At 44.5% G+C, this 21,596-nt stretch overlaps 1 protein-coding gene across 4 annotated transcripts; it reads left to right on the top strand.

Moving 5' to 3' along the window:
* Positions 1 to 530: 530 nt before the first annotated feature.
* On the top strand, positions 531 to 17,516 carry LOC114862588 (transducin-like enhancer protein 1). 4 transcript variants are annotated; one of them, XM_029163067.3, is made up of 20 exons: positions 531 to 1,342; positions 1,718 to 1,818; positions 2,757 to 2,820; positions 3,544 to 3,588; positions 7,282 to 7,344; positions 7,480 to 7,554; positions 9,597 to 9,813; positions 10,054 to 10,070; positions 12,051 to 12,164; positions 12,250 to 12,303; positions 12,405 to 12,554; positions 12,661 to 12,799; positions 12,984 to 13,183; positions 13,969 to 14,045; positions 14,185 to 14,434; positions 14,602 to 14,849; positions 15,021 to 15,168; positions 15,283 to 15,433; positions 15,718 to 15,794; positions 16,084 to 17,516. In XM_029163067.3, exons 1-20 carry the CDS (start codon positions 1,319 to 1,321, stop codon positions 16,189 to 16,191), a joined length of 2,322 nt encoding a protein of 773 aa, XP_029018900.1. In that variant the 5' UTR covers positions 531 to 1,318; the 3' UTR covers positions 16,192 to 17,516. The 4 variants fall into 4 exon arrangements, with proteins under 4 accessions (XP_029018900.1, XP_029018899.1, XP_029018898.1 ...); XM_029163066.3 differs by having other exon boundaries at positions 9,594 to 9,813; XM_029163065.3 differs by having other exon boundaries at positions 532 to 1,342; positions 7,480 to 7,584.
* The last annotated feature ends 4,080 nt before the right edge of the window (positions 17,517 to 21,596 follow it).

The raw sequence follows: 21,596 nt of genomic DNA, 5'->3' as shown, positions 1-21,596 counted from the left end.
CCGCTGAGTTTCCCCTTGCAAGATGATACTATTCAACTGGAGATCAGTGTGAATCCTTGAAGTGAATAAATACCAGGACCTCACACTATTCCATCTAGGTTGATTTTGTCCCTGGGCTGATTTTTAATGGAAACAGCAAGAGAGCTGTTGAAAAGTCGTAGTAGATTGCTGAGTGAGCCCTAATAAATATTTGTACACACACTTGTTAGGCGCGTTCACAGCCACTGCTAAACACAGTATTTATGTTTCTGTGTGTATCTTCATGCGTGTCTCTACTCGTGTGTGCGCGCACATCATCAGCCCTGTTCTTGTTAAGCCCCACGTTACTTTGATTGACGGCTGAGACTTGCCTTCACTCACCGCGCCGCCCGCCCCGCACGCCCCCAGAATGGCAGCTCCTCGCGACGCGCTGATTGGCCGCGGTCCGCGTAGCTCAACTAGGTCAACAAACCCGGGGCACGTCGCAGGGCGGCCATTGGTCAACTCGACGCGCTACAGCCCTGTGCCCACGTGGAGTAGCGGCCCCGATTGGTCGGAGGCCGTTTTGTGGGCCGGCCTAGAGTTTCGGTTAGCTGGGGAGCGTGAAACCGCGTGAGAAAGTTACCATTGAGGTATAGCAGAGCTGGGTGGTGGATTGTCGCCGCTTCTGTGGGAGTTGTTGTTATAAAAACCCACGACACCTTTGCGCTTTTTTTTCCGAGAAACCTTTTCGGGGACGCAGGCTTGCATTCGAACTCAACGGGGAAGTAAACATTTGAGCGTTCGTTGACCGTCCAACTGCCAGCGAACGACCGCGGCGAGTCAAGTGGGAACTCTTCACTGCAATTAACTCGCGTGGACGTGTGTGTGATACTCCGACTGAAGCCGACGGGCTGCGGTCGTCTGTTGAACGTCTGGCCCGAGTTGTTTCGTGTTTGTTTATTCGCTCGCCTCCACGTACTCGGAATACGCCGGAGCCCGCACACAGCTGCCGCCGGAGTGACCGCAGCCCTTTCCGCTCCTCACCTGCCTCGCGCCGTCGCCGTCCCCCCACCTCCGTCAGCTGCTCCCAGTTAATGAGCCGCTTCCCGTGTTTTGTTCCCGGCTGATTTACGGCCGCGCCGCCGGTCGCGCGGAGACGGCGAGGAGCGAGGATCCGCGCTCAGCGGAGCGGAGCGGTCAGTTCTGTTTGAGATAATACCGACGCTCGGTCCCGAGGATAACGGCGGATGGATCCGTGTCCGTGATCTGAAGCGCCCCACGTCTGTATTCTGCCCGGTTCAATCCCTCCAAGCGGGAGTATAAGGAAGGAAGCGGCCGTGTCCTCCCGGAGATAAGCATGTTTCCCCAGGGGCGACACCCGGTAAGACTCTCCTTCCTGCCTGCTCACAGTAGCCGGGTGTTCAAGACCCGGCGGCGGCATCACGTCTTTGTTTGACCCGCGACTCTAGTTTTAACAACCTGCAGGCGAATGGAGTTTATATACTAACAGCCCTTCGGGGAAGGACACGTTTTAAGCAGGCTCCAGTTGTTAATTGGCCTCTGCTTCTGCCCGGAACACCGGGAAAGGATTCATATTGTTTGCTCAGTCACAGATAATAATTAAAAGTTGTTGACATTACATGTAAGCCTGGAGATGATCACGTGCATGTTTTTAGACCGCATTGTGAGCCTCTGTGATGTTAATGATTGTGTGTGTGTGTGTGTGTGTGTGTGTGTGTGTGTGTGTGTGTGTCAGACGCCCCACCAGGCTCCAGGCCAGCCCTTCAAGTTCACCATCCCAGAGTCGCTGGACCGCATCAAGGAGGAGTTCCAGTTTCTCCAGGCACAGTACCACAGGTGGAGAAACCCAAACTCACACACTCGCAGTGGAACGCTCGCTCCTCTGTCTTTAAGCAGCCCGGCTGATTTTCTCATTGTCATCATCCCTCCGACGCGAAACCTCACTCTATAACCACAGTCACACCCCCCCCCCCCTTGCCATAATGAACAAAACCCCAACTCTGGCCTCAAACTAACCCATAAACCTGGATTAGGTTCACATACATACACACACACGCACGTACGCACTTGCAGCAGACCCAGGCATCAGCGTTAGCACTTACACTGCGGTAGGTCCAAGTCTTGGTGATGGGTGAGCGCCAGAGGGTGGTGTGTGGGCTCAGGGATTCATAAATCACTCCTTATTTTCCTGTGTGTGTTGGAAAGAGCCTGCCTGTGCAGTTGTGTTTTCCTTTGCCATGCGAATGCACTCTTACTTGTTTGTGTTGACATAGAGGGTTGGCCACAACAGGTGAAAGATACTGACCTATAAGTAAGCAGCTTTGAGTAGGCTTAAGCTAAGCGTCCTACAGCCAGACACAGGTTATTACAATTTCTAAATGCTGCTTTCTTGTAAACCAGCTTTGTGGCCTTGGTGTTTGGGTATGTCTTTTGAAAGCAAAGATCAAGTAGGATCAGAAGGCGCTACAACCTGTCTGCCGAGTCTCATGCTTTGCCGTTGATCATCTGCGTTAGGAAGCCAGCGCAACATCCTTTGTTTATCCTTAGTTTGAGTCGATGTTTTAAACAAAGGACAGGCAGTGATCAATTCTGTTTGTGTCTAAAATACCTGTTAATGTTTATTTGTCAGCTGTGGTTGTTCGTACTGATTTGTGTATAGATCTTTGGGAGGTGTGGGTTTATACTAATGAACTTCAAAACTCAGTGAGATCAAGTTAAACTAATTTGAGAAGTTTCTTTTGGAGTAAACTGTGTATTTGTGTTTTTCCGTTCAGTCTGAAGCTGGAGTGTGAGAAGCTGGCCAGTGAAAAGACAGAGATGCAGAGACACTATGTCATGGTGAGAACCTTACACTGCATGACTACTCATGTCACATGCTGTACCTACTCTGTTAATGTGCCTTTGAGAGAGCTTCTCTGTCGTTATCAGCTTTGTGGATCTCAGAGCTGACTTTGCATATTCATTTTTGTCAAAGACCTGTGGTGTATGGTTTTAAAACTGTACATGGGTGAAGAGGAGACGCATTAGGTGGAAAACTGCTACAATAACATGAGTGAAACACCTGTTTTAAGTGTGTGGAAATTTGTCGGTCAGACAGAATGATGATTTGTGGTTAAGAGGAAGATGCAACATTTTCTGTCTCATTAAAACAAGCTCACTGATATGTGACGTAAAACATGCTGAAACTACAAAGTCCTACAAGAATTAATTCAGTGTGTTTATAACAAGAAGAACAATGCACATAGTCAGGGGCTATAGTTGATAGTTTTTCATCTAAAGCGAGGTCAAAGTCACATTTAATCTGAGACAGGCAAAGAAAACACACTTTTGTTGAAACCCTTATTTGCGCTAAATATTTATAATGCATTTGATTTAGATGTTGCAACTTTTAAAAGGGGTTCAGTTGCAGCATTGACCTGGTGATACATTTATATCTCCAATAACCCCCTTATCTCTAAGGTTTTTTAGTTTTTTATTTATCACAAAACACAGTTTTTTCCTTTTTTGTTAGTGTTCAGAGTGGCCTTCTCTAAATTATACATCTGTCTTTTCTTTCCTCAGTACTATGAGATGTCCTATGGCCTCAATATTGAAATGCACAAACAGGTATGGATGATTATCTGTCTGCACTTTGTCCATTTTTGTGCCGGTCTGCTTGTGCCTCTCTTTTTCTCTCTGACTCTTACTCTTGAAAGTATTTTGATGTATTTTGTGTGTATCTGTTGATGTTTGTGTGTGCACAAATGCATTTGTGTGTTCATTTATTTGTATGCGTGCTCGTGCTTCACTACTGCTTTGTGTGTGTGTGTGTGTGCGTGCGTGTGTGTGTGTGTGGAAGTTTATTTGTGATCGATGGGGCTCTGTCTCCATTTCCCCAGTTAGGGCTGGCCGGCTGAGCCCAGAGGCAGGATGAATGGCTCTGTAGATTGATTGGTGCTGTCTAGGGGAGCGGCCCGCTTTATTACATTAGAGGGGCAGGGCTGGGGAGGGCGGAGGAATCGATCACGGTGAGGCCAGCAGAGGAGAGGTGGTGGAGCTGCTGCTTTTAGAAGCATGGAGGCAGAACATCGCAGCTCACGGTTTAGGAAGGCTGAAACACAAGTGTGCAAATACAATAAAGTAACAAGGACACTTGAGTTCATCCATAAATAATGTATGCAAACATGACTGTTGGGATGTTAGAACACATCTACAGTACAATAACATAGAAAGAAAAAGCTGTGAAATATTGAATTGGTGCATTGAAAAGCGATCTCACGCTCTCATGACACCAAGTTACTGTTACTTGACTGTCATATGAATAAGAAACCTAGTTTCCTTAATCTGGGCAGGGGATAGAGAACTCTTTCCACAGGTAGATTTGCCCCCGAACTGCTATGTAACATATAACCAGGTTATTAATCAACTTTTCACCATTTTACATGGGCATTACGATGAAAGGGAACGTTACAAGGACTCTATAGCATCTGTAAATAACAGACAAACTGAAACTAATGTGTCCTGTAGAGGTCTAATGTCACTATTCACCATGTGTTTCATTATTTATATTCTACTATTCCCCCTTGCCCTGGTGGCATGTTACAGTAAGCATCATTAATATGCCCACTCTCTTGCTGTGGGTAATACTCCACAAGACATCAAATCATTCATAGGAATATGGACATAGGAATATGTAACTGACTGAACCAGGTCTGTGTAGAAAAACTCTCCCTGTAGGAGCTTCCCATTCACGCATGCAGCTAACCTGTTTAATATTGGGAAATGTTCAGGATTCCAGCCGAGTGTGAAAGGGGCTTAAATAACCTGGTCACTTGAGTGCGTGTAAACACACTCACAGATTTGCAGGGAAGCGTCACACAACCACGTGCACACAAACACACATTTTCCCACAGGAATGGTGCAGAGCTCAGAGCATTTACCAGTAATTACCACAGCTATCGACCAGTCACACCAAAGGAAATTGGAGGTGGATTGGCCTGGCTGCTTCAGTGGGAATGCTTCTCGACCCCCTTCTTCGTGTTTTTTTTCCTTCTCTTTCTGTTCTTGAGTTATCCTTCCCTATCTATAACTGAGTCCTCCCCTCTTTCTGCCTTTCTTACTCTCTGTTTGTGGAATTCCTTCCTTGTTCTGTGTGCCCCTGTTCTTGTTGGCTTCTCTCTAGTTATATGTTAATGCAAACTACAGTTCTTTTATTCTGAAGGAGCTCCATCTCTTTCTATTGTCCAAGCTCAGACACACACACACTAAAGCTCCGAGGGAGGTCATTAGCTTGGGGCTACAGTTGTCAAAGTCATATAAACTAACAACCTACATCCTGCTGGGGAGGTACGAGTGTGTGCATGTATGTAGAATGGCAATAATGCTCAAATGATGTGTGCCATTGGAAGCATGTTCTCTGTTATTGTATTGTGGTACACTGGCATATTCGGATCTTTTTGTGTTACTAGGAACTTAGGTACTTACTGTCTTGTCTGTTTGGTAACTGTTTGGTAAAATGACCTGGCAGTAGTTGGTCTATTTTCAGATGGCTTAATCAGTGAGTCTTTACAGAATGTTAATTATAGGTTTACAACTGATCCTGAGAATGCATGTGCAGGTATAGTCTCCCCAAAATAGCTCTTTATTAAGAGCTTTCTAGGTGTGGCTTAAGTAGGACATTATGAGATTAGGTTACTGTGTGTGAAAGTCAGCCACTCACGAATTGACCAAGGTGCAGGCTTATACAAGGCCAAAGGTATGTTGTTAAAGCCTCTCATTTTAATGCTCCCACAAATATTGTGCTGACAATTATTGTGTAACTGAGAGGAACTCAGAACTGGTTTGATCCTTTTGGTTATGTGTTGACGTGTTCAAGGAGAAGACAATGAACCATTAACACAACGGGAACCAGTGTGACTTGAGACACAAATGCTTGAGGATAGGCACTGTATACTGTAATTGCGCAAAGAGAGTCCCTGTTCACCCAGAAAAGTGCCCCTATTTGCCCTATTTACATATCTCTGTCCTTGCTTGCTTTATTTGTATTTTAGTGACTTAATTTAATTACTTTTGCCATACGCTGAGGAGTATTATAGGTGAAGTAGTTACTTTAAATAGGCTAGTACTTCATTTAGCTCATCCAAGTACATAATTGGCTAAAGTGTGAGTAGGTCAGTTGTCTTTCGAGCAAAAAGATTTGGGTGTGTGACACAGTGGTTCTATGAGAGCAGTCATACTGCAGCCTTAGGCGCTACCTCTACATTGACAGGTTGTCAGACTTTATAGGTGGTCCGCACAGCTGGCTGATGGGTAAAGAATTATGTGATGTTTAATAAAATATAAATTGCGTAAGAAATCACATCATGCAGACAAATAAGGGCGGTTTGTTGGGACTAATCACTACACAGGTGTGTAGGTGGACAATTTAAGCAAGTCTCCTTGAACTTTAAGCACTTTCACTGTAAAAATTAAACTTTCATAGCCACAGTCAGAGCAAACAAGTCACGTTTACACTAGCTGAAATGCTTGTTGGACTAGTTAAACTCTCACTGATTTTTGTGTCCTTTGGCCATTGTGAGTTTTTGTAGGTTTTTATAGCACAACAATTCACTGTCCTTTATGGCTTTCATATCAAGTGTGTCTGTGTATCTATTTATGTAGGGTGTGTGTGTGTGTGTGTGTCTGATGAGCCATTACTACATTTCGTGGCTCCTCCAATTCCCTCTTCACCCTGGCCTTCTTCGTATCAATTTGATTGGATAATATGTAATATGAGTTCCTTTATCTGATTTGATGCCACTGTGGGGGTATCTGGTTTCAGCCAGTTGTAGCCACCTCCGGGGGTTTGGGGGGCAGGCGGATGTGTTGGCATGGATACTAGGGGAGAGCAAATGAAGTTAGTAGCTGATGAGATTATGTTGAAGTGCTGATGGGAAGAGGGACAAGAGCACAGAGGATGGAGAGAAAGAAAGAAATACAATTGGCAAGAGAGAAAGTTGAGCTCATGCTGATAATTGCGCAGGAAAATCTCATTGGGCTGTGTGTGTGTGTGTGTGTGCACGTACACGTGGGTGTCTCTGTGTCAGTGTTGCTGAAAATGACGCACATTGGATTTGTGTGTAGACAGATATGGATCAGCATTTTTGTGTCATCATAAACTGCTGGGGGGTTCGTTGTGTTTGTCGGCTTCCCGTGGTGACCGTTTTCCTGTGTTTAAGTGTGCGCACAATGCTATTACATTATCAGCATTGGTGAACAGCTGTTATGAAAATATGTTAATAACAATTAAGTCTCTTTCTGTCTCTGTGTGACTTCTATCAGACCGAGATTGCCAAGAGACTAAACACCATCTGTGCACAAGTCATTCCTTTTCTCTCACAAGAGGTAAGTGTGTTTGTTTCTGAGTTGAGTGCTGTGTTGTTATGCCATTAATACACTTTGGTTGTCTCTGTTCTCTTTAATGATAAATCAGCCTCGTGCTCTCAGTCTTCATTTACATAATATGTTTGTGTTGTGCAGCATCAGCAGCAGGTAGTCCAAGCTGTGGAGCGAGCCAAGCAGGTGACCATGGCAGAGCTTAATGCGGTCATCGGGGTACGTGGACTGCCGGGTCTTCCACCTACAGTGTGTATTCCTATATTTCTTTTTAATAATATTCATTGTGTTGCGTGACAAATATGTATAATTAATATAACTGTCATTACATTTTGGATGCATGTCGCCTGCTGCAAATGAAACTTTTTATTTCCAAAAGGGCAGTTTTTCTTCTGTGTAACATTTGCTTGTAGTTTATGATTGCTGAAAAGTAGAAACGGAGTTGAGCTGGTGGTTGTGACCCTTTGGTTGGGATTAGGTGTTGGCCCTGAGGTTTATAGGGTCCTGACTGGCGGGGGAGGGGTTCTTCAAAAAGAGAGCAGACAGGGCTTAGATGCTAGTTTGGTTTGATGCAAGTTGGGCTTGTTGGCCGGCGTGGAGTGGTGGGGGGGATCTCTGTGTTAGTGATGGGGGAGAGGTGGATTTGGCAGTTGCTGTTTGAGTCTTAATTGCAGGATTTCGGTGTTTGTAAAAGAGGGTGAGGGGGTAACAACATTGGCCTTACACTCCCCTTCTCCTCTTTCCACCCATCTCCCACGCCAGCCTGTCATTCACCCCGTTTGTGAGTTAAATGAGTGTAATGAAGCATGTTGCCCCCACTGCTACACACAGATACACACCCCATCTCACACACATGACAAACCAAGCTTCCTTTGCCTCCACCAATACTTCCCCTCCATTTACTCCCATCAGGGGTCCTGTGTGTGTGTGTGTGTGTGTGTGTGTGTGTGTGTGTGTGTGTGTGTGTGTGTGTGTGTGTGTGTGTGTGTGTGTGTGTGTGTGTGTGTGTGTGTGTGTGTGTGTGTGTGTGTGTGTGTGTGTGTGTGTGTGTGTGTGTGTGTGTGTGTGTGTGTGTGTGTGTGTGTGTGTGTGTGTGTGTGTGTGTGTGTGTGTGTGTGTGTGTGTGTAGCCGAGCATGTTTTTCTGTTATCCTCAGAAAACAACAGACAGGGTGGTTGACTGAGGCTGTGTGTGCCGGCCTTGTTTATCTAGTCTCTGTGTACGCATGTTAGCGTGATCAAGTGTGACATGCGGCTGTGTTTTTGTGTGATTGTTTGTCAGGCCGACTCACGAATGTTTGTGCGTGCGCATGATGCTAACACACAGGCGGGCATGGGGGTTGAGGCAAAAAGACTATTTTGTGTTCGGCTTCCATTCATGGGGGCAGGACGACGGATGGGTAGAGAGGAGGCTGGGGCTCAGAACAGAGGGAGTGGGTTAGTCAATTAGGTGGGATAAAAGTGGGTTTGACCTTCAGCACTCCTTCCATCCCAGCTGAGTTGCCTCCTGCGCCCTCCCATCTCCTTTTCTCTCCCTCCTTCCCTCCCCACGGCAAATCAGTAAGCTTGGGTTCCCGCGGCTACTGTCTGAGGAGGCAATAATGATGTTTTGGAACACAAAGGCATTTCACGCTCAGACGAGCGCCTGATTTGGTGTGAAAGAGAGAGCAGGACTGCCAGCCAAACTCTCTCTGCCTCTCTCTGACCCTCTTCTCTCCTCCCTTTTCCCCTCAGCCGCCTTACTCCCTCACAAGACCTGACAGTGCAGGCAGCAGCTGGGCCCCCCCTCACACTTCTCTGTCATTCCTCCTTTAGCCCCCTCCCCCTTCTCCCATCACATCCTTGGGCTGTGGGCTGTGATCCCAGCTGTCAGTATTGTTCAGTGTTTGACCCCAGAGGGAGGAGGGTGTGTGTGTGTCACTGCGTTTGAGGCAGTGTGTAGAGGGAAATGATGTGTTCACCGCCTTGTTGTGGACTCGAGCAGCTTGTTGAGTTGTCGTAAACCCAGATACTGAAGAAACCGATCCATCTGTTGAATGCTAGTTCATAGTTTTGCCTATTGATCACTTTTAGTCTTTGGTGTCAGGTATCAGTTTAGGCACTTTAGGGCATCTAGACATTTATTGCAAGAAAAAATAGATCTGCCTGAACATTATAAATGAAATAAAACAAACTGCTCCATTTAAGTGGAAAGCTTTTAGCGATGTGTTCTTTTATTTAACTTTCTCTTTCTCTTCATTTGTTTTGTCTTTCTAAAAGCAGCAGCATCTATCCCATAATCACGGTGGTGCCCCTGTGCCCCTCACCCCTCACCCTGCTGGGCTTCACCCCTCTCAGCTCGGCGGTTCAGCTGGTCTCCTGGCCCTGTCAGGAGCCCTTGGTGCTATTCCTCCTCATCTTGCAGGAAAAGATAATGGAGATAAAAAGAATCACCTTTCTGGACAAGACTCGCACCCTGCAGGACCAGAGCACCTGAGAGGTGAGTTGCTATCCCTCCAGGAACAAAATAAAGCTTAATATATTTGTTGTTTAGGCCAAAAGCAATAATTTAAGTTTTCCTGTGATCAGTCATCATCACGTTGTTTTTTTTTTCTACAAATACAACACAATAGAAAAATGCAACACATGTGTTTCTTAACTCTTTCTCTATTTCTTGTCCTGCTCTGCTGAACACACTACTCTGACTTCAACCACGTGTATGCATTTCCAATGGCAATAGAGCGAGAGCCTGGCACAGTAAGTACTTCTCCTTCCTGCGATGTTTAGTGTTCTGGCAAAGTGTGTGTGGTTTGTGGTAATTTGACTTGCTCCTTAGCTGTAATTTACATGTTGTGCTGAGTTGAGTAGCGTTATAGACCAGTTCATAGGTGGTGTGTGCGTGTTGAGTGTTGTGCAAATTCAACATTTTTATGTTATGAAACGGTTTTATTTGAGCTTTATTTAATTTACTCCATTACATGACTATGAAAACAAGATGGCACTTGTTACTGAGACCGCTTCTTTCTGCGATTTTTCAGTTGCTCTTTTAAAATTCAGTTCTTTGCTGCTGCACTGACCCAGTTTCCCATCAGGGAAGGTTCATCTCACCTTGTCATTATGCATAAATGCACCTTTTCACCCAGTTGCCACTGAAATAGCTTTAACTGTTCAATGTATATTTTGACTGCCCGTTGTGTGCATGTGTGTCTTGTGGAGAGCTCTGGCCGGGCTGTTTAGTTCTGCTCTAGATCGGCACTGAACTGTTAGCTTTTCTTTTCTCCTCCAAATGAGCTTTTTAGCATGGTCACACATTTGAATTCACACACACATACACGCACACATGCATGCACACACTCCTCCAGCCTAGCCTGCATTGTTGTGCCTATTTAACACCTCAGTGAGCAGATTACCCCCTTCTCCCCACCTCCCCCCGCCCCCTGATCCCACGCTTAAAGACTCTCATTGTGTTTAATATCACCACCGCTAGGAGGGGATGGGCGGGGTGGAGGGGGGCGAGGAGCAGCAGTCATATGACACTGAGCTTGTGTGTGTGTGTGTGTGTGTGTGTGTGTGTGTGTGTGTGTGTGTGTGTGTGTGTGTGTGTGTGTGTGTGTGTGTGTGTGTGTGTGTGTGTGTGTGTGTGTGTGTGTGTGTGAGAAAGAGAGAGACAGGGCGAGAGAGGGAGCTAGACCATGCTAAAAGCGAACAGGAGAGAGACAGAGGGGGGAAATTGCTCATGTTCTGCGGGTCAGTGCTCCTGTGCTCAGCTCAGTAAAACCTTTCAATAAAGGCGGAGGGAGGAAGAAAGAGGGGAGGGCATGAAGGAAAAGGGCCTTTGGCAGAATACAGATTTTCATCCCCCACCCCCCACGGTCCTTTCCCTCCCTCATCTCTTCTCACCCCTTTTCTTCTTCTCCATGCTCTCACACCCTCCCTCCATCCTCTCTGTCCTCTAATCATTCCCTCCCTTTCCTGTTTTTTTCTTCCCCTCCCCCTTCCCCTCCTCTCTTAGCTATTCCTCCTTCATTTACCCTTTTCCCCCCTTTAAAGCTCAAACACTCACTCCCTAGCTAGATTCGAGCACGCGCATCTGTTTGTGTATGTTGGATGCACATTTCATTGACAGTCTGAGACTATAATGGACTGAACATGAAGCTTTAATCCATTAACAATGGGATCCGTTGGTCAGGAGGCCGGAGGGGGGAAACTGTGTGCTTGTGTGTGCATGTGTGTGTAGTCTTGGGACACAAGGCTGTTATGCAAGTAACACACACAGTCTGATACACACTTGATCATACACACCGGCTTTCACAGTCAATTAAACATTGTGCCCTTGTGTGCGTGCGCACACACACGCACGCGCTGCAGCTAGTGCAGCTTGTCAGAGCCAGGAGAGGGAGCAGTGGTAGATTTTGAGAGCCACTTAATGTAATCATCAGCTTCAGAGGTTTGTGTTTGTGTGTGACTGTGACTGGCTTTGGTCAAGTGAGAGAAGAGGTTGATGTTCAAGTGTTAGTGCCTCTCTGTACTATTAACCTGTTTGCAAGTAAGAGTCTGTTTTTCTAACCTGCTCTACACATAGATGAATAGCTCTTGTAATTAGTGGTTAATGGATCACATGGTCCTGTGAGCTCATGCAGAATGCACACACAACAAAGCATAAATTGTAAATGGGAAGATGATTTTCTGTATTTTATTTCTTCCCTAAACTTTATTTTCTATGAATTCTCTCTGCAGAGTAACTCTTTGCTGCCGGAAAGTCTTAGAAACCCAGACAAGCGACGCAACGGACCAGAGTTTTCAAATGACACTAAGAAACGCAAAGTGGAGGACAAGGACTCCAGCCACTATGTAAGATATGGTCCTTTTATTCTGACCGGACAGCTGCACAGACTGTTTAATGATGCGCTAACTGATGTTGTCTTGTCTTTTGCAGGATAGTGATGGGGAGAAAAGCGATGATAATTTAGTTGTGGACGTCTCAAATGAGGTCAGCATGTTTTTCTTTTTCACAATAATCTCTGTAGTTTGTCAACATCACGTTTATGCAGTAGTTTTGGCTACTTTATTGAATCTATGCCCTTTCACCAGGACCCAGCGTCTCCTCGTGGCACCCCTCTCCCCTCCCCTAGAGAGAATGGCCTAGATAAAGCACGTCATGCCAAAAAAGACCCTTCCAGTCCAGCATCTACTGCATCATCAGCTAGCTCCTCCTCTCTCAAGTCCAAGGAGATGGCAATGGTAGGTTGGTGACAGTGATGGGCACTGGGTGATGATTAAAATGCCTTATGTGTACATATTTGCATGTATTACATGTTGATTTTTAAATTGCCTCTGTGTGCGATAGCGAGATAAGGCCGGTACACCTGGGCTAAAGTCAAGCACACCTACACCTAGAGGTGACTCCACCCCTGGTCCCAGCTCCACACCTGGAATCCGACCCAGTCTATCAAAACCCCCATCCATGGAGATCCCTCATCCACCCAGTATGTTTTTAAAATGCTAATGTCTGTCATAAGACAATATACTATCTCTTATATTTAAAATCAATAAGAACTTAAATAAATGACACAGAATATATTCTTTAGATATATACATGCTTTTGACCTTGAACCTTTGAACACTCTTAGCTTACATCTTTGAAGCATCCTGATCTTTTCCTCTCATCAGCTGCAGGTTTGCGTACACCGCTGGCTGTACCAGGCCCATACCCAGGTGCATTTGGCATGTTGCCCCATGCAGCGGGAATGAATGGAGAGCTGGCAGGTGCAGCTGGGGCTTCAGCTTACGCTGCTGGACTGCACAACATGTCACCTCAGATGAGTGCTGCTGCTGTCGCTGCTGTGGCCGCTTATGGACGTTCACCCATGGTGAGTAGGAAAGTTGAAATTCTGTGAGGATTCATTGTTAATATAGTTCTGGTATACTGTATGTTTATTTGTTTTTACATCATCCAGTTTACCAGGGAATGTCTTTAGCTCAATGGTTCAACAGTTTGTTTATTATATTAGCAGTTGTTTTATTTTTCAGAATCCAGATTAGATTAATAAACAATGCATAATTTTAGTAAACAGCGAAGTCTCTTCAATGTGAAAAGCGTCTTTGTTAGTAATGTGGACAAAGTGTCATTTTCTGTTGATCGTTCCTGACGAGCCATATTTGCATCTACTGTAATTTGAGTGAATACTTTTCAAAGGCGTTGTAAGTGGCAGAAAATGTCAATAGTTGCACAGCTGTACTTGTTTATGTAGAAGTATTTATACGGTGCATAAGACAGTGTGCATTCAATCACCTCAGCAGTCTTGACTGTATTTGCTTAGTGTTCATTAAACTGTTTAAATAGGTTTAGTAGACTTGCTGCTGTGTCTGTCTGGGTAGCTCAGGTTTGGTACTCATCAACTGCGAGTGTGTGTTGGAATGGGGATGCACAGGTACAGACAGTCCTGGCTCTGTGTGTTTGCGGACTCTTATAATTGTCATTCAGATTTAGAGGGTGTGTGTGCTCAAGGGTGCCTGTTTGCTATGTGCTCATAAGTGTTTGTGTTCTTTTCCACAGGTTAGTGTTGACCTGTGTGCGCTTTGCCAGTGCCCATGGGTGTGTGTGTGTTTGCTATGTGCTCATAAAATGTCTCTGTTCTCTTTTTTTTTTTCCAAGGTTGGTTTTGATCCTCATCCTCATATGCGAGTTCCTGGAATGCCTCCTAGTCTGACAGGAATACCGGGTGGCAAACCGTGAGTGTGTTTGCAGCCACTCGGCATGTTTGGAGACTAAATGTTCAAAGTGATACCTGGGGAAAACACTTTGAAACACTTTGTACTGATTCCTCTTCTAATGTGTTTATGTGTATCTTTCATTTCCCTGTGTAATTAGTGCGTACTCTTTTCACGTGGCGGCCGATGGACAGATGCAGCCAGTGCCATTTCCCCCGGATGCACTAGTGGGCCCAGGGATCCCCCGACATGCCCGTCAGATCAACACGCTGAATCACGGGGAGGTGGTGTGCGCTGTTACCATCAGTAACCCCACCCGACATGTTTATACAGGAGGGAAGGGTTGTGTCAAGGTCTGGGACATTAGTCACCCAGGAAACAAGAGTCCTGTGTCCCAGCTTGACTGTCTGGTGAGTGACATGGAGGCTTTGTTGTAGCAAATATACACTACAAAGTATTGTTTGACAGATGCTGCTGAATGTTATATGTAACTTCTTTTAAACAAAGACATACTTCCTGCAATGTTTGTGTTGAGAAGTTTGCAGACCAATATATATAATTTTTTGTGTCCCATCAGAATCGAGACAACTACATCCGCTCCTGTCGCCTGCTCCCAGACGGACGGACGCTGATAGTGGGAGGTGAGGCGAGCACTTTGTCGATCTGGGATTTGGCTACCCCTACCCCCAGGATTAAGGCAGAGTTAACATCATCAGCACCAGCGTGCTACGCTCTGGCCATCAGCCCGGACTCCAAAGTCTGTTTCTCCTGCTGCAGCGATGGAAACATTGCAGTCTGGGATTTACACAACCAGACACTTGTTAGGTAGGAGAGCCTTTTTGTATGTTCGCTTTAATTTTATTCTCACACCATTTAAAACAAATGTTTGGTTAAGTATCTGCAATTATTACGGCGTAGCTGAAACTATACAGCTTCAGCGTTTACGGTGATAATTCTGGCTGTGATTTAATTTTGAATATTGTGTGCGTCCTGCAGGCAGTTCCAGGGCCACACAGATGGAGCCAGCTGTATTGACATCTCCAATGATGGCACCAAGCTGTGGACTGGAGGCCTCGATAACACTGTGCGCTCCTGGGATCTGAGGGAAGGACGGCAGCTGCAGCAGCATGACTTCACATCACAGGTACATGGTTATAAGCAATGTTTACCTTAATAACCTTGGAAAAAAATTCACGGTTTAGCCTGCTAACTTTATTAGCCGGTCACATGCTCATTTTATCATGACTCTTCTGTCCAGATCTTCTCTCTGGGCTACTGTCCGACAGGAGAGTGGCTTGCTGTGGGAATGGAAAGCAGCAATGTGGAGGTTCTTCATGTCACCAAACCTGATAAGTACCAGCTTCATCTACATGAGAGCTGCGTACTCTCCTTGCAGTTCGCTTACTGCGGTAAGTATCCATTCATTTCTTTTCTTTTTAGTGAGTTTTGGATATTTTTCCATTTGTTAGGAGAATGTAGCAGTGGGTCAGAAACAAAGACATGCACAGATCCTCAGTCTGTCACCAAGAATTTACCTTTACTTAGTTTTGTCTAATCCTTTTTAGGTAATGTGCAGGTACATTTAAATGTGTCTCACATATGTTATTTTTAACCCTTTTATTCCACAAGGTGGTATATTTATTATGAGATATTTGATAGGTTGATGACTGTGTTTGTTTGTTTCTCTATCTAGGTAAATGGTTTGTGAGCACAGGAAAGGATAACTTGCTGAATGCGTGGAGGACACCGTATGGAGCCAGCATATTCCAGGTTGGAGCCACATATCATTGCATTATTTAAGACTGAAGACATTTATACCACTACTACTTTTCATATAAGTTAATGGGTACTCTAAAATCAATATATTGGTTCAATAGCCTGTTACTGTGCCTTATCTAATATTTTGATCTACATGCCTGCTGCTTGAAAATGCAGTAATATTTTATCTTTTTTCTAAACATAAATTCTCAACTTAAATTTAATAAAAAAAGAGCCCAGTTTTAAAAGTAAAAGTTAATGAATTGTGACTAACCTTTTTTTCTGTTTTTTTTCTTCTTAGTCTAAAGAATCTTCCTCTGTGCTAAGCTGTGACATATCTGTGGACGACAAATACATAGTCACTGGTTCAGGTGACAAAAAGGCCACTGTTTATGAGGTCATCTACTAAAATGTAAAAAAGAAAACAAAGACAAACGTTTATCCCATCCTTGATATGCTTGTAGCATTTATTTTGTGGAGCCAACAACTATCACCTTGACGATTCCTATTTTCTGCCAAGGAAACCGACAGGAGACAGTCTTTACATTCACGTCTCTGTTGTACCCTGTACACATGGCTCCATGTCAGCTTGGGATTAACTGGAGCATCTAGTTGTCAGTGGAAGGGGAGGAACTGGACGCTCTTGTCTCTGCTACGTTTTCCTGTGGACTGCACTGGGATCAGTTTAGGACCGAACAAGACTGAACCAAGGGATGCTTTCCGTTGTTTGGACTGGGATCAGCTCTTGTGGACCTCACTGTACTGAACATCACACAATAAAGCCTCCAATTGGTGTCATGACCCAGGGCAGAGACCCTAGTATGAACACTTAGGTGTGGACACGATTGGCCAAGACAAAGGAGAAGAAGCAGATGAACAGATGCCCGTTTTTTTTTTCCAGTGAAAATGTTCAGTCTGATGTCTCAGCTCTGACTCTTTGACCTTAGAACCTCAGCTTCCTGTTCTGATACGTCTGCACTGTCTGAAATGTACCTTTCTGTCTTGACATTAAGTCCTATCCTCAGTACCTGCACTGTAGTGATAGCTGTGCACCAGTGTGCTGGGTGTACATGCAGTACGAAGTAAAAAGCCCTAGAGTACATTTTAAACGTACTGCAGACCATGTTGACTTTTCTGGCATCAGCTATTAAACTCTATTTTCCGTGCCCCTCAAAAGAATTTAATGATGTTAGGTGGAAATAATAGCTTTTCAAAGCAAATATGATCTCACAACAGGAAGATCACAGTCACAGGAGGCTATTTGTTATTCCTCAATTTACACGTTTTTAATAGATTATTTTCCACATAATAGTTTTTTCTCCACATACCTTTGCTTTATACGTTCTGAAATTTCTAACACATTGACAGAAATGTAGCGATTGTGCTGCGTTTCATGGCTGGTGTAGTCTTAATTTTATACTTTGCTTTTTTAACTCTTGAACCTTCTCGTAGGAGGCAGTGTGTGTCACAGTGATGGGGTTGTTATAAGCAGAGCAAACTCCACCTTTACTAACGTTCAACCTGTTACTAAATGGACCAGAGCAACTTCAGAGACTCTGTATTATGATAATGATGATAATATGGTCAGTTGGCTTTTGCCTCAGATTTACGTAGACTTTTGTACATAGTCTAAAATCTGGATTGATACTTTTAATTCAGTTCATTTGGTTGTAGTGTTCTTTACATTAACTTCATTGAAGTCATTAAAATTAAAATAAATAAAATGAAATCAAAGCTTTGGTTATTGACTGCATTTGTGTCAGTTCTGCCTCATCATTAGATTTGCTCCTCATTAATTTAAGAAAGGTGAAATGATATTTGCTATTTTTTTGTGACTTGATTGCACATGTTCTTCCACCTAAACAAGATTTCTAGACTAAAAGATCATGATGACATATGAGATCAATAAGATATTGTAATAGAGGATTCTAGTCCTCATTCAGCTTTTGGTTAGTTTTACCTGCTTAAACACAAATTCATTTTATAATTGTAAATCGATTGATTTCATAATTGTCATCTTTTTAATTGAACATTTCTAAAAATGTGTATATATGTCTTGCACAACATGTTTTAGAAGTAAACTGTATTTGTATGTCTAAACTGCAAAAGCTTCAGGCTCAAGGCCAGCCAGTCAGAAATGATGGTAATGTCTGGAAAATGTCTGGAGTCTTTCTCATAAGGTTGGCACAAAAACACATTACGTTATTCACATTGATTAAATCATTTGGATCCATCAGATAATTGATGGAAGACCTGAGTTTTGAGACTCGGTCTGCTCAACACAAGTGGTTTAGACTAAAATGAGGCAGGTACAGATGAAGTCAATAACTACGACTGTGTGAGGGCTCATTTGAAACATGTCTGCAGCTGTTAAGGCATTTGAGTTCATTGCTCCCGAAGCTACTTTTTAGGTGTGAAGAAATCCTGGAATCCGAGTTTGACCTGAAGCCAGGTTTAACTTCACTCTGACGACTTACGGCCGCCCGGTTCCGCTGAGCCTTTCCAGAACCGCAGAGCTGCTTATCAGCCATGAGTTGACTGTGGCTTTTTATACCTGGCATTACGTGTAACAGCGCTGCAGGTCCATCGGACTGATGTGCACCTTTTATAAGGAAACAAAACCTTTGGGCTGTTGATAATATTTCTAATAAAATACCTCAAACTCACTACTGACCCAGTGTCTCCCTTGATGTGACTGAGCTGCAGATACCGGGGCCGTGGCACCACCTGGCATGGGAGACGTGGCTGTGGTTGTTGGCCACAGCCGATGGAGGTCGTGTGAGCGAGACCAGGATGCCGGGACTGTCGCCCTCAGCAGGAGCGAACTGATAAGGGCCGGGCAGCGCTAAGGCGGCCGGTGGAGCTAAAAGCTGTGAGCGCTCTGTGGTGTGCGTCTGCAGCCCGGCTCCGTCCTCACTGGAGCAACAGCTCACTCGCTGCTAACTTTTCGTATTTGCTCTTCTGTTGCGCGTGCTGACTGTTATCTGCTTAAGCAGGTATGCCGTGTTCGCTCCGATGAGGGCGTTTTATGTAATATTGCGTGCGCGTGGAGCCCGGGGCGGGAGCTCACCAAACCAGGGAGTTGTGTGGCTTTTCCAGACAGTGTGGCATTGATATGGGGGTATAGATAGCAGGCGAGCAGCTGTTCAAATCAACTGTGTGCTAAATAACCAAGTCCAATCCCCTGCTTAATACTAACACCCACAACAAACAGACCAGCTCCCTCTTCCCTCATGTAAACTGTAAATCTGATTAATTACTGTGAATATCCAGTTCTCTGTCTGTCCCTGGCTCTCTCTCTCTCTCTCACACACACACACACACACACAAGAATGCAGCATCGTATAGTACGAGGTGATTAGGTTGCAATTACAGCAGCCACGGTGACAAAATTAAAGCGGATCCTCGGAGAAAATGGGGGAAAATGTCGCTCAAGTTTGGAGCCTATCCACAGATTTCTGTGCTGTGACTCACAGCGTTCTCGTTTGATCATCAGCGCTGCTGCCTCTCCCTGATACACAAATGGATTATTCCCCCTAAATCTCCCAAATCCCTAATCCTATTTATCTCAACGCCACACAAAAAAGGTGCTCATTCACTTCCACTGCTCAGCTTATGTGTACTGTCTGGATGTGAGAGTACTTGTATCGAGGACCAGTTCACATGTGACACTAAAAAAATGTCCCTTTTACAAAATATCTTTTAATAAAAAAAGGTGAAATTTGACATTTGACATATTTCTTACATGTGTTTCAAACGTTAGGTTTGAGACACTTACTATAATCTGAATACAGTAGCATTAATGCCTCAAAAGTATAAACAGAAGCATTGTATTTTACAATACAATAAATAAACAAAAGTTTCCAAACGGATGAAGCTGCACTACGTTAAACAACCAGTCGTTAACGTCGGGTCACTTGATCACTGCCTGCAGACGCCACACTCATCAGAGAGAAGTAAAGATCTGAACAGGAAAATCCAAACACAAGCAGGAGTTGATCGTTTGACACCACGTGCATTTATTTGAGCTATTCTTTACTGATATTAGTGCAACTTTAATTGTCTTGTCTTGAACATAAAACAAATGAACAAATAAACACAATGTTTTGTCTTTTTCAGGCTCAACTCTTCTAACATGTCTTTTCGTGGTTAGTGGCCAAACACGGTTGAAGGCCTTAAAACTACAAAGCACCTGAATTAGATTTACATAAACACAAGCCAGTGTGTAAATGACAGCGTCACCAGCACAAAGCCTCCTCCTCTTTTTTTCTCGTCTTCCTCTCGGTCACACTTGTGGTTTCCTCCTCCCTCTTCCAAAGCCTTTCTTGCTCTTCTTATTTGTGTTTTGTCTGTTTGTGTCAGAGGCCCCCACACCCCCCACCCCCTCCCTCGCCCTCTCTTTGTTTTTCATAAATCCCCTTTATCTCTTAACTCCTCTCCTACTATTTTTCCCCTTCATTCCCTTTCCCCCAAGCTTCCTCAGATAGCCTGTTTGTGTGTGTGTGCGTGCGTGTGTGTGCGTGTGTGTGTGTGCTAATGAGCTTAGAGCTGTCTCCCTCCCAAGGTGAGGTGCCATGCTGAGGTGATCAGCAGTACTGGAGCTGCAGGTATCAACCACAAACACCTGCCTGGTTGAGCACTAGCGCGAGCACAACACACACACACACACACACACACACACACACACACACACACACACACACACACACACACACACACACACACACACACACACACACACAAAGTAATTTCCTCTTCTCCACATCCAGACCCACAAGTAGAAAATCATTTCCTCCCTCCTCCTCTTTCACAGTCGTACACATTTAAATGCAGAATAAATCTTTACTTTTCTGCCTCACACACAAACAATCCGCAAGCGCACAAACATTAAACACAGTATTCTTTTCTCTCTCTCCGGTGCACATACACACAGCTGTCTCCTGCACAAGGCCGATAGCGCAACTCTGTCCTGTCAACATGCAGGATAATCAGCTGCTGGGGATGTTGGGTAAGCTGTAATAATCCCTCACATGGAATATGGAAAGCATCAGAGAGTTATTCAATAGGACAGAGATAAAGGTGTGTGCATTTGTGCGTGTGTGTACGTGTGAGAGAGAGAGAGAGAGAGAGAGAGCAAAGGAGAGAGAGAGAGAGAGAGAGAGAGAGAGAGAGAGAGAGAGAGAGAGAGAGAGAGAGAGAGAGAGAGAAAAGAAGAGATAGATCTATAGCTACTTCATATATGGACTATACTCTAAGATCTCTCTCTCTACTTCTATCTAATGTCTCATACTCCTCTTCTCTTCTGAGAGAGAGAGAGAGGCTTTTTCATTTTTAATATGCATCTTTACCTGGAGCAGACTGTCAGTCAGAGTCAGAGTTATTGAACAGAAAACACACACACACACACACACACACACACACACACACACACACACACACACACACACACACACACACACACAGAGGTACAGAGGAGCTGCAGCTGCTGAAGTGTTGCCTGTCGGTGGGTCTTAATTAAGCACTACATCCTGAACAAGCCTCATTTAGCCAGAGGGACGCCAGAGAAAACACACAACAGAGCTTCCAGCTCATGTCTTCATCAGCGCGGCGTCACAGGTTACATGAGGAGAAGCCTGTGGAGCCCATGTCCCTGGTGGTTCCAGGAGAAATCCAGTTTGGTTTAAACATTATATAACATATTATTTATATCACTACAGTATATATTACTTAGATTTTTATACCTTCATTGTACTTTAATGTTACATGGATGCTAAAATTACATTTTGTGCTTCTACTCCACTTCATATCGGCTGT

The sequence above is a fragment of the Betta splendens genome, chromosome 9 (assembly GCF_900634795.4).
Source record: "Betta splendens chromosome 9, fBetSpl5.4, whole genome shotgun sequence".
In the NCBI taxonomy this organism is placed as follows: domain Eukaryota; kingdom Metazoa; phylum Chordata; class Actinopteri; order Anabantiformes; family Osphronemidae; genus Betta; species Betta splendens.
This window is presented reverse-complemented; position numbering and strand designations above follow the sequence as displayed.